Consider the following 11,002-nt stretch of genomic DNA (forward strand, 5'->3'; position numbering starts at 1 on the left):
GAAGAGGTAGTTGAATTATGTAGTGAGCAGACCAATGCTGCGCAAAGTGTCTGGTGCAAGTCACAGTTTGTTAGTGGAAGGGGTGAGTGGAAGGACCTGTGGATGTGGGAGCTGGGGCGGGGGGCAAAAGAGGGCAGGGGGTTCAGAGTTCAGTGGTGCCTGGTGCAAAAGAGTGTGGTGGGGGGGGGGGGGGCAAGGTTGGGAGGGAGGGAGTTCAGCTTCCTGACAGCCGGATGAATGATGCTGTCCTTCAGTCTGCTGGCCCTTGCCTGGAGACACCGCAGTCTGTGGGATCGCTTGCGATGCAGAGGGCTTTGCGGGTGAGACAGGTTTCATAAATGTCCTGGAGGGAGGGGAGAGAGACACCAATGATCCTCAGATTGCACTGGTCTTGTAAAATGACTCATATGAAGATCCAAGTTGCTTGTCTGTTCCACCAGTCTGATATATAGCACATCTATAACCTTTTTAAGCATGGACAAAACATATCCTAAATATTACTATAATTGTGTCATCCCCAAAATCCTCCACTCCAAACAGGAGGGTCGCTAGATATGTTCATAGGGGGTGACTCATTCTCCCATATTGCATTTGTTCTTAGAAGATGTCCGATGTGCCATCATCAGCACTGCTGATATGTGGCCTCTTGACTCCCATATAAGGACTATTACATCATGAATGAGGCACCCGGAATGGCAAGCCATTTTAACATTTATTCTTTAAACATTTCCTATTTTACGTTACTAGTTAGTAGTATATACTGGTAGTTATCCTAGTAATTTTACTGTACCGTATTTTCCACACTATAAGGCGTACTTAAAAGCCTTTAATTTTCTAAAAAAACGACAGTTTGGATGCAGGATGCATAACGCAAATCCAGTCAAACATTTGACTGCAGTATCTTCTATTCTATGCGCTTTATAATATGGTGTGCCTTATAAATGAAAACAGTTCTAAAATAGACCATTCATTGAAGGTGCGCCTTATAATCCGGTGCGCCTTATAGTACAGAAAATACGGTAATTTATTTAATAGTGTTAGTCTTAGACAAATACCCATAAATGCAAGACTCATAATAGTATATGTTTTAATTGTTACTATTAGCATTTAGAGAAAAGTAATGACATAAAATGAACATGACAAGGCATTAATCAACCTCCCACTCTAACTTAATTGGTTAAGATATTACTTTATATTTCTTTGTAGTTTGTTCTGTTATCTTCTCTAAATTTAACGTAACGACTGGAATTTGCATTAATGACTATTTAAATATGTAATGGTTTTGACTAAAAGCAAGAAAAATAGTATACACATTACTTGCAACTTAAATAGCTACGGTTAACTAAAGAATAAGTACTATGTACTAGTCACTAGTAAAGCTGGAATAGTCAGAAATGCCTGAAATACATACTAGACAGAATTAGTCACAATGTATGCATTCATGGAATATACATAATTCACTTAATTATTACTATAGCAACCACATGTAGCCTAATGTGTGACAAGAACATTTAAAAATAGTGTTACCTTAAAAAGTTTTAGTAGGGTAACAATAGACAGGCCTGGGCCTACTTGTTAGTTTTAAGAAATAAATGTTGTTGCAGCTTGCCATAGCACCCACGTTTAGAACCCTGACGTAGCCCTCCAGCGCGTGAGGAGGGGCGAGGGCGGCCCGTCGGCACGAGCGCAGACAGCAAGGAACAGCTGCAGAGAGGCTCTCGTTCATTGAATTACACCGCATAGCTCATACAATATTACTGTTTCTTCCCCTAAAAACGAATAATATCATCCAAACCATAACCATCCAACATGGTTGACCGCGAGCAGCTGGTTCAAAAAGCCAGGCTGGCTGAGCAGGCAGAGAGATATGATGATATGGCAGCAGCCATGAAATCGGTAAGTCATTCTTTCAAATTTACCCTTGGGTTTTCATTTGATTGATGATGTAGTTTGACCAACGATCGCTAAATCTATCTATCTATCTATCTATCTATCTATCTATCTATCTATCTATCTATACTAAGACAATTTTATATATATATATATATATATATATATATATATATATATATATATATATATATATATATATATATATATATATATATAATTGTCTTATTATGCATAGCTTACTTTATGCTCGGTCCATTTGGAGGAAAAATGCTAATGGTGAATGATCATAGGCTATAGGTTGAGTTACAGTAAAATATGTCATCTAACGGGAGCCTTTAATATAATGTCATATAATACATTTTGGGATGCTGATCTAGGGTAAATCAGTGCTTTATTAATGAGAGTGCAGTGGATCGGGTGTAGACTGTCTGGATCTTGGGCGGTGCCTCCCGTCTTACCCGAGCCCACATTCAAATGAATGAGACGATACATGACAAATGTAAAAAGATGTTTTAACGTCGCTTTCAGCATAAAAAAAAAAAAAAAAAAAAAAAATTATATATATACTAGAATACACTAAAAAATACACTAGAAATAGGCGTTTTGTCATTGTTGTTCATTAACCAGTCATAATGTCATAAATGCATCAGATTATTATTTTCCATCATCAGCATATAAAAATTCCAACTGCTTTTTTTTTTTTCTCTTATGCATCCTCGCAATTTAGTTATGCCTTCCCATATTCATTTTCCACATATGGGAGATATTAAGTTGTTTCCTCTAAACCAACGTTAGAGGCAGCAGCATTCCTTCTAGAATCTTCCATCCTTGTCATATTGCAGTAAGTTTCATGATTCAGATTGGATATTCCCTCTCGTTTCAAACCTACGGATTTATAGATTATTAAAGGCAATGGGATCTCTTTAATTCATATTATTTCTATGTATATTTCAACAGTATTTGAGTTGGTGATTGTTCAGGGCACCATTCAAGGCCTTACGGCTCCTTGGGGGGGGGGGGGGGGGCATCTGCATCTCTAACGCTTCTTCACTGACTTTATTAGCATCCGAATGAGGACATTTAGGAGACAATTCTTACACAGGCTTATGGAGATTTAGGAGGACCCCTTCTTTTCTGCTTTGTTAAGGGGTAACATCATGTCTTTTTTCTGGAGGGGTGTCGTCTAGCACCTCTTATTTCTTGAGTGACTGAATGGTATGTTTCTTACTTAATTAAAAATGACTTGTAGATATGTGTACCTCAATACTCTTTATTCTTAGACCTCGAATAAATGATCTTCATATCAAAACAGTCATAAAGCAACTAGAAATAGATTATGGTACAAAATATGTTAATTTACAATCTAGACTAGATGGTTTGCCACTCATTAGCAGTGTTTTACATAAAATCAAGTATTTATTTTATACCAAAATGTGCAATATTAAATGAAGTGTATTGATTCAAAAATAGAGTAGTGACAGACAAGATCTACCTGATTAATTTTGCTAAAATGATTGTATTATTTTACCCTTATATTACCTTGGTCTAAATCCCAATTGGCTGTTAAAAGGGAAGGTTCCCATCCTTGCAATGATTGTTGTGCATGCAACTTTAGCTTCATGGATCAGTGGGGGAGATTTAAAGCAGTTTGATTCTAAAGTTACTTCAGTCCTATAGATAAAAGCCCATTTAGCCACAGACCTAATGGGAAAGTGCCCACGGGCCTTCATTATCTTGATGCATCCGGCCAAAGAGACAAACAGAGATAGGCCAAGCTTCAAACTTCACACTGGAGTGAGATCATCCAGCTAGTTTTTTAACTTTAAATTTGTGAAGGGCTGGCATTCATGCAAAAACTTGCATTCGATTGCAACACGGCTACCAAGTTAACAAGGTTACCGGTCACCCACCACAACTATCTGCTACTATCTGTCTGTGAGAGGCATGCCAAATCATTGTTGCACAGAACCCGTGCAACCGGACTTAAATAGCAATAAGCTTGTTTAAATAAAACCCCTACACATGCCTGTGTTTCGTTATGAGTCTTGTCTTCCTGTCCTACCCAGTGTTCCTGTATTCTGCTCTGATCTCTACTGATCTTTCTAAGCGGTCTTTGTATTCTGAAGAGTCTGAGGGAAAAATACTGCTTTTGTGGCTGGAAGCTAAAACCACAAACCTTGATCTGAGGCACGTGGCATTTGAAAAGTGTTTAACTGCACATTGGTGCACTTACAAAAATAAAGGTTCTTTATTGGCTTTGTTGGTTCTATGAAGAACATTGAAAATCCATGGATTCTTTGGGGAACCCAAAATGTTTTTTTCTGTGGCATCACTGCGAAAACGCAGTTTTGAAACCTTTATTTTAAAGAGAGTACATATAGTTCTTTTCACTTAAGTACAGAAAACCGTTGAACCCATGCCAATATGTAATTGCACCAAAAAGAGGTTCTGATATTTTCACCAGAAGGAGATCTGTAGTTGACATGAGTGATTTACAATATATTCTCATGAAACATCATCGAACTGTATTATGGTCGTCCCAGTTTGGCAAGAGAAAAGGTCAGGGAGAAGGCCACTGTAACACATGAATTGCCACACAGCGATCATGTTAACTTACACTGCAGTTGCCCTGGAGGGTATGTGGGAACATTTCGCCTCCCGCCCCTGCCCCCACTCTCTGATTTCACCTCTAGTGTATTGTGTAGCGCTAGCGCTCTGTCATCTCACTAGATAGAGTTGGACTACTGTACAAAATGAGACGATTGCCATGGAAACTGCACTTGGCATAAAGCATTCAGCCAGATGATGAAGCTCTCTGTGGATATTATCATTATGCAATGGAAAAATTAAGCATTGTACGTTCATTTTACTGGTAACTGAGTTGTGCATCAAGGAAAGCTAGTTATTAACTTGCTGCTTTCCTCAAACAGAATTCTATTTCCTTCCTTTGTAGGTAACCGAGTTGAACGAGGCCTTGTCCAACGAAGAGAGGAACCTCTTGTCCGTCGCCTACAAGAACGTCGTAGGCGCTCGGCGCTCATCCTGGAGGGTTATCTCCAGCATCGAGCAGAAGACCTCCGCGGACGGCAACGAGAAGAAGATCGAGATGGTGAGGGCCTACCGCGAGAAGATTGAGAAGGAGCTGGAGGCGGTGTGCCAAGACGTGCTCAACCTGTTGGATAACTTCCTGATCAAGAACTGCAGCGACACCCAGCACGAGAGCAAGGTCTTCTACCTGAAGATGAAGGGAGACTATTACCGTTACTTGGCCGAGGTGGCCACTGGCGAGAAGCGCTCCACCGTGGTGGAATCCTCTGAGAAGTCCTACAATGAAGCTCACGAGATCAGCAAAGAGCACATGCAGCCCACTCACCCCATCCGGCTGGGATTGGCCCTCAACTACTCAGTCTTCTACTACGAGATCCAGAATGCTCCGGAGCAGGCCTGTCATCTCGCCAAGACGGCCTTCGACGACGCCATCGCCGAGCTCGACACCCTTAACGAGGACTCCTACAAAGACTCAACACTCATCATGCAGCTCCTCCGAGACAACTTAACGCTGTGGACGAGTGACCAGCAGGATGATGAGGGTGGGGAGGGCAACAATTAAAAGTAGACAAGTTCTTGATCTAGAAACGTAAAAATGGCTGGTGGACTTTGGCAGCAGCTTTTGCCATGGTTTCCTCTGCAGCAGCAGTTCTTTATTTTTCCACGAGTTTAAAGAAAAAAAAATATCAAGGGTGGTAAAGGGGGGGCTGAAGTCCTAGTTTGAATATATACAGAAATATATATAGTTGAATGGGCCTCCCTCTTCTTGGTTCTCTTTGACATTTGCCAAAACCACTGAAATGTCAGTCAATCAGCCGGAAACGGTCGTTGTTGGTTGGGAATGGCAGCCTCACACTGGCATATGGACTGATGTATTTCAAAGGGATGCTGCTTATTTATGTTTTGGGTAGTAGAAAAGCATTTCTAAAAGATGGTAAAATGGTGTTCAAAGGGTAAAAATAGTATTAAATGGTTCCGGTATTAATCACAAGCTGACCTGTTGAAATCGTCCTCAATTTACTGGATTGGAAACTCAATTTAAATAGCTATTAGATGGAAGTGCGTTGAATAAAATTGTGTTGTTTTGAATGCACCCAAACAGATCAAGTTCAGTCATTGCCATAAATTCATTACAGTTTGATACTACTGGAACCATTCACTTTTTTGAAGGACAGGATAGGGAAAAGAAAGGGACTGGTCTGGTTTAAAAAAAAATATTGCAGCTTCAAAGTGTGTGGTTTACTTCTGTGTTTAATTTATTTTTGCACATGCCAAGTATACGGTTTTGTCAGTGTAAGATAATTACGACGATACTATCAATGATTCAATATTGTGCATGCTGGTGATGTATTTATACAATAGCTTGACTTTATTAACTTATATCTTGGATGTTATGTATTCCTATGATTGAAAAGTAAACTGGCTTCATATTGTTTATTTATAATTTCGCAGTTCTCGTTTTGATTTGCTATTCCAAAATTGTGATTGTTAACAATAAATCGATCTGTTATGGGCGTTGCCGTTGTGACATGGAATGTTTTTTCTTCAGCTAGGCTGACTTACGAGAAACACCACGGATCACTTAAATGTAACAGTGTTTTTCTTGGTAAAGTGTAACCATGACATTGTTAAGCAACGTTTTGCTCTCTTAACAATATATAAGTGCGCTTCTTGTCATATTATGCACATTGAACGTGTGGTTTAAATTACAGTGGCGTTACCAAATCAGTGTTTCCGTGATCGACTCAGAACATGGACCATAAATTGTCAGTATTTTTTAATTCATTTGACTTTTTTCCTTACTTTCTTTTTTTTTTAATTATTATTACTTTTAGCTGTATCCTGAGTGACAATATCTTGAATGTGAATAACTATGTAGCAGTTGCACAAGAGCCAAAATAATTACAACAATAAAAAGACAATAAAAAAGAACTCAAGTAGTCATAGATGCATCATGTCAATCAATGCTGGTCGTGTGTATTGTTTTTCTATTATTGACTCATCTAAAAAAACAACAACAACAACAACTATAACTCAAAATACTGAATTAGAGCTCGAAATTTGCAATGCACGATCAAATCCAAGTCTAAGTAAGTAAGTACGATGTCAACAGGACACAACTGAATTTAGGAGAAGACCAAATGTTTTTTCTCTGCATTGCACCTACTATCCTTGATTAGTGCTCAGCACTGCATTGCAGAGCTCACCTCTCCACAATATAGTAATATGCTTGACATGAATGTGCCTCGATGAGTACCACATTATTGGCTTTAGTTACAGTATGTGCATTAAAATTATTTGATGTCTGATGAGAGTAGAAACTGCAAAGACTCTCACTTAATTTGAAGGTTACATGTCAAACCTGCATGCCTGCTGACATGTCCAATTATATTCATTATCAGCATGACTAATTATTTGAATAATTGTCTCACAGATGCTAAACTCGGATCTGAAATGAACGTGATGTGTGACTGCCACTTAAACGGCACAAGCACCATCTGAAATCATGCTTCATTCTTGCGCCTTTTTGCGTTTTTATCTATCATGGAGGTAAAACGAACTGAATTGCTGGCTCTTTCAGCATTCTGCTGCAGCCTCCTACAGCAACCCACACCCAGTAGAGCAAGAGATGAATTTCTCTGCTCAAAATGGTCCACAATAACAGCCAATCGCAGGCACAGTGAGCTTTCATATTCACCAATCCAGTGCATGTTGCTAGGGCTTGAGAAAAAACATTCCCCCTTTCCCATTGGCACTGTTCAGACATCTAGAACAACCTGCAAAGAGATAAACATCAGAACCTAAGAGACACCATTAAAATTCAAGGGAAACCTGTCTCCCCTCGTTCACACTGAGACTCTGTCATGTAGACAAAAGGAGCAAGCCACCATTTTCTGCTGCATTATGATCGGATGCATGATAGAAAGCATTGAAGATCTGTATATTTTTGCCCTGGCTAAATTGTTTAGATAAGGTTTCTCAGCTGAAAATTTGTCACCTCAAAATATATTTGCGGCATTATTTAATTATATTCTATTGAGGCTTATTTAATTGATTTCATACTCAAATCGTCTGATAAACGTTCAAGTACAAGTCTCAAGTATAATTGGAATAGGATTTAATACATCCATCTCTGCGCCTCATGGGCATTCACATTTCAAGTTTGATCTGGAGAAAGAAAATGGAGAACATTCATTAAAACATTGTACCATCTGTATAAAGCTGAATGCCAAGGATTTGTGATGTGCTTTGATCTAAGATCCCATCTGCGTAATGTAGAAATGACTTCCAAATCAATAACAGAATATGCAGAGATATACGACACTAGAAACCATTGTGGCCCTAATGATTACAGATGGACTTAAGTAAACAACTTACATGTTACTTGACATATTTAGAGGGATGGTTCACCCAAACATCAAAAATATGTCATCCTTTACTCACCCACATATTGTTCCAAACCTGTATGACTTTATGGTAACACTTTAATAATAGGGAACGCTTGTTAACTTTTCCCTCAGTAAATTCCTAATATGCTGCTTAATAATAGTTAGTAAGGTAGTTGTTAAGTTTAGGTATTGGGTAGGATTAGTAATGTAGTATAAGGTCATGAAGAATAAGGCATTAATATGTGCTTAATTAGTCCTAATTAGTCCAGCTAATACTCTAATAATATGCATGCTAATAAGCAACTATAGTTAAGAGACCCTAAATAAAGTGTTACCGACTTCTTCTGTGGAACACAAAAGAAGATATTTTGAAGAATGTTGGTAACAAAACAGTTCTGGTTTCTATTAACTTATAATGTATAGATAGATATAAAGCACTAGATTTCCCATCATCTCTTCTTCTGCTAGCCCCTGCCATCGATTTGGAAGATGATGTGTTGATTCTTCCATGTAGGTTTGGACAAACCATTATATTCATGAATGACCTGGAATACTAACAACTGCACGTTGGAACAATATATTCTATATGCCCTTCTTATGAGCCACTCGACTTCCGGAAATAAAGCTCATCCTTCCTGTGATATTAGAGTCACCCAATTACGGTCCAGGCCAGAGTCCGCTCCAGTCCAATTAGAATCAGATTGCTTTAAAGTGTCAGCTCCATCCTCTGAGTCAGCTCCATTGTCGACTCCAGCCCGAGTCAGCTCCAGGGTCAGCTCCAGCCCCTGAATCAGCTCTAGTGTTGGCTCCAGCCCGAGTCAGCCCCAGCCCTTGAGTCAGCTCCATGGATGGCTCCAGCCCCTGAGTCAGCTCCAGTGTCGCGTCAAACCCGAGTCAGCTCCAGGGACGGCTCCAGCCCCTGAGTCAGCTCCAGTGTCGGCTCCAACCCCTGAGTCAGCTCCAGTGTTGGATCCAGCTCTAGAGTCATCTCCTGGGTCAGCTCCAGCCCCTGATTCAGCTCCATTGTCGGCTCCAGTCCCTGAGTCAGCCCCTGAGTCAGCTCCAGTGTTGGCTCCAGCCCCTGAGTCAGCTCCAGTATCGGCTCAAGCCCATGAGTCAGCTCCAGCTCCACTTTCGGCTCCAGCCCCTGAGTCAGCACCAGTGTGGGCTCGAGCCCCTGAGTCAGCTCCTATATCGGCTCCAGCCCATGAGTCAGCTCCAGTATCGGCTCCAGCCCATGAGTTAGCTCCAGCTCCAGTGTGGGCTCCAGCCCCTGAGTCAACTCCAGCTTGTGTGGGCTCCAGCCCCTGAGTCAGCTCCAGTGTGGGCTCCAGCCCCTGAGTCAGCTCCAGTGTGGGCTCCAGCCCCTGAGTCAGCTCCAGTGTGGGCTCCAGTCCCTGAGTCAGCTCCAGTATCGGCTCCAGCCCCTGAGTCAGCTCCAGTGTGGGCTCCAGCCCCTGAGTCAGCTCCAGTGTGGGCTCCAGTCCCTGAGTCAGCTCCAGTGTTGGCTCCAGCCCCTGAGTCGGCTCCAGTATCGGCTCCAGCCCATGAGTCAGCTCCAGCTCCAGAGTCGGCTCCAGCCCCTGAGTCAGCTCCAGTGTGGGCTCCAGCCCCTGAGTCAGCTCCAGTATCGGCTCGAGCCCATGAGTCAGCTCCAGCTCCAGTGTTGGCTCCAGCCCCTGAGTCAGCACCAGTATCGGCTCCAGCCCATGAGTCAGCTCCAGCTCCAATGTCGGCTCCAGCCCCTGAGTCAGCTCCAGTGTGGGCTCCAGCCCCTGAGTCAGCTCCAGTGTTGGCTCCAGCCCCTGAGTCAGCTCCAGTGTTGGCTCCAGGGTCAGCTCCAGCCACAGAATCTGCTCATTTCCTCCACCTTAGTCAAGAGCCTCCTACAGCCCCTACATTTAATCCCATAGACTTCGGTTATGAGTTCAGCCCCGAGTTCATCCCAGAACCCAGGGTTTAGTAACAGGCCCCCACTCAAGCCCTGAGTCTGCACTGGAGCTCACTCTAACCATGGAATCTGTTCAAGAGTACATTTCTCAGTGTGAGTTTACTCAAAAATATCATCCAGACCATGAGTCTATACGAGAATTATTATTTATTATAATGGCAAATGAAAATACTATAAGCTGGAATTCATACAATTCTAAAATGGCTAAAATAAAGAAATACAGTTATGTTATTATCATTATGCTACAAGTTTTTTCAAAAAGATTTACTTAAGTTTTAGATTAAAAAAAAATCATAAAAAAATACATACAGACACACACACACACACACACATATCTTGTTTAGATATTTATTACAAAATATGCAGTAATGACAATCCTCTATAAAAATCATGGGAATTCTAAAAAATGCATTACATTAATACGAATTTGGAGGGATTTGTTTTTGTTATATATAATTTTAATATGGGGTGAAAAGTGTATTAGTCTTGGACATATTTTGTGAGATTTACCCTAGAGTACAAAGGCAAAATAAAAGCTTTTCCAAAAAATCAGGAATTGAACATACTGGGATTATCTGTTCTTTGCTTTTGTATGGTAATTACACGATTTAATGATTGCCAGGTTTTTGTGGAATACTTTGGAGAGACACCTCAAAGTGGGAGTTTAAGTATCTAACACCTGCATTCTTTGTCCTGAATTACCCATGAGACTGAAGCTCTG

At 40.9% G+C, this 11,002-nt stretch overlaps 1 protein-coding gene across 1 annotated transcript; it reads left to right on the plus strand.

Moving 5' to 3' along the window:
* The first annotated feature begins 1,643 nt into the window (after positions 1-1,643).
* Positions 1,644-6,455, plus strand: LOC113058288 (14-3-3 protein gamma-1). The gene is made up of 2 exons (XM_026226050.1): positions 1,644-1,896; positions 4,847-6,455. The coding sequence occupies exons 1-2, from the start codon at positions 1,810-1,812 to the stop codon at positions 5,501-5,503; spliced, it is 744 nt and encodes a 247-aa protein (XP_026081835.1). The 5' UTR covers positions 1,644-1,809; the 3' UTR covers positions 5,504-6,455.
* The last annotated feature ends 4,547 nt before the right edge of the window (positions 6,456-11,002 follow it).

The sequence above is a fragment of the Carassius auratus genome, chromosome 40 (assembly GCF_003368295.1).
Source record: "Carassius auratus strain Wakin chromosome 40, ASM336829v1, whole genome shotgun sequence".
In the NCBI taxonomy this organism is placed as follows: Eukaryota; Metazoa; Chordata; class Actinopteri; order Cypriniformes; family Cyprinidae; genus Carassius; species Carassius auratus.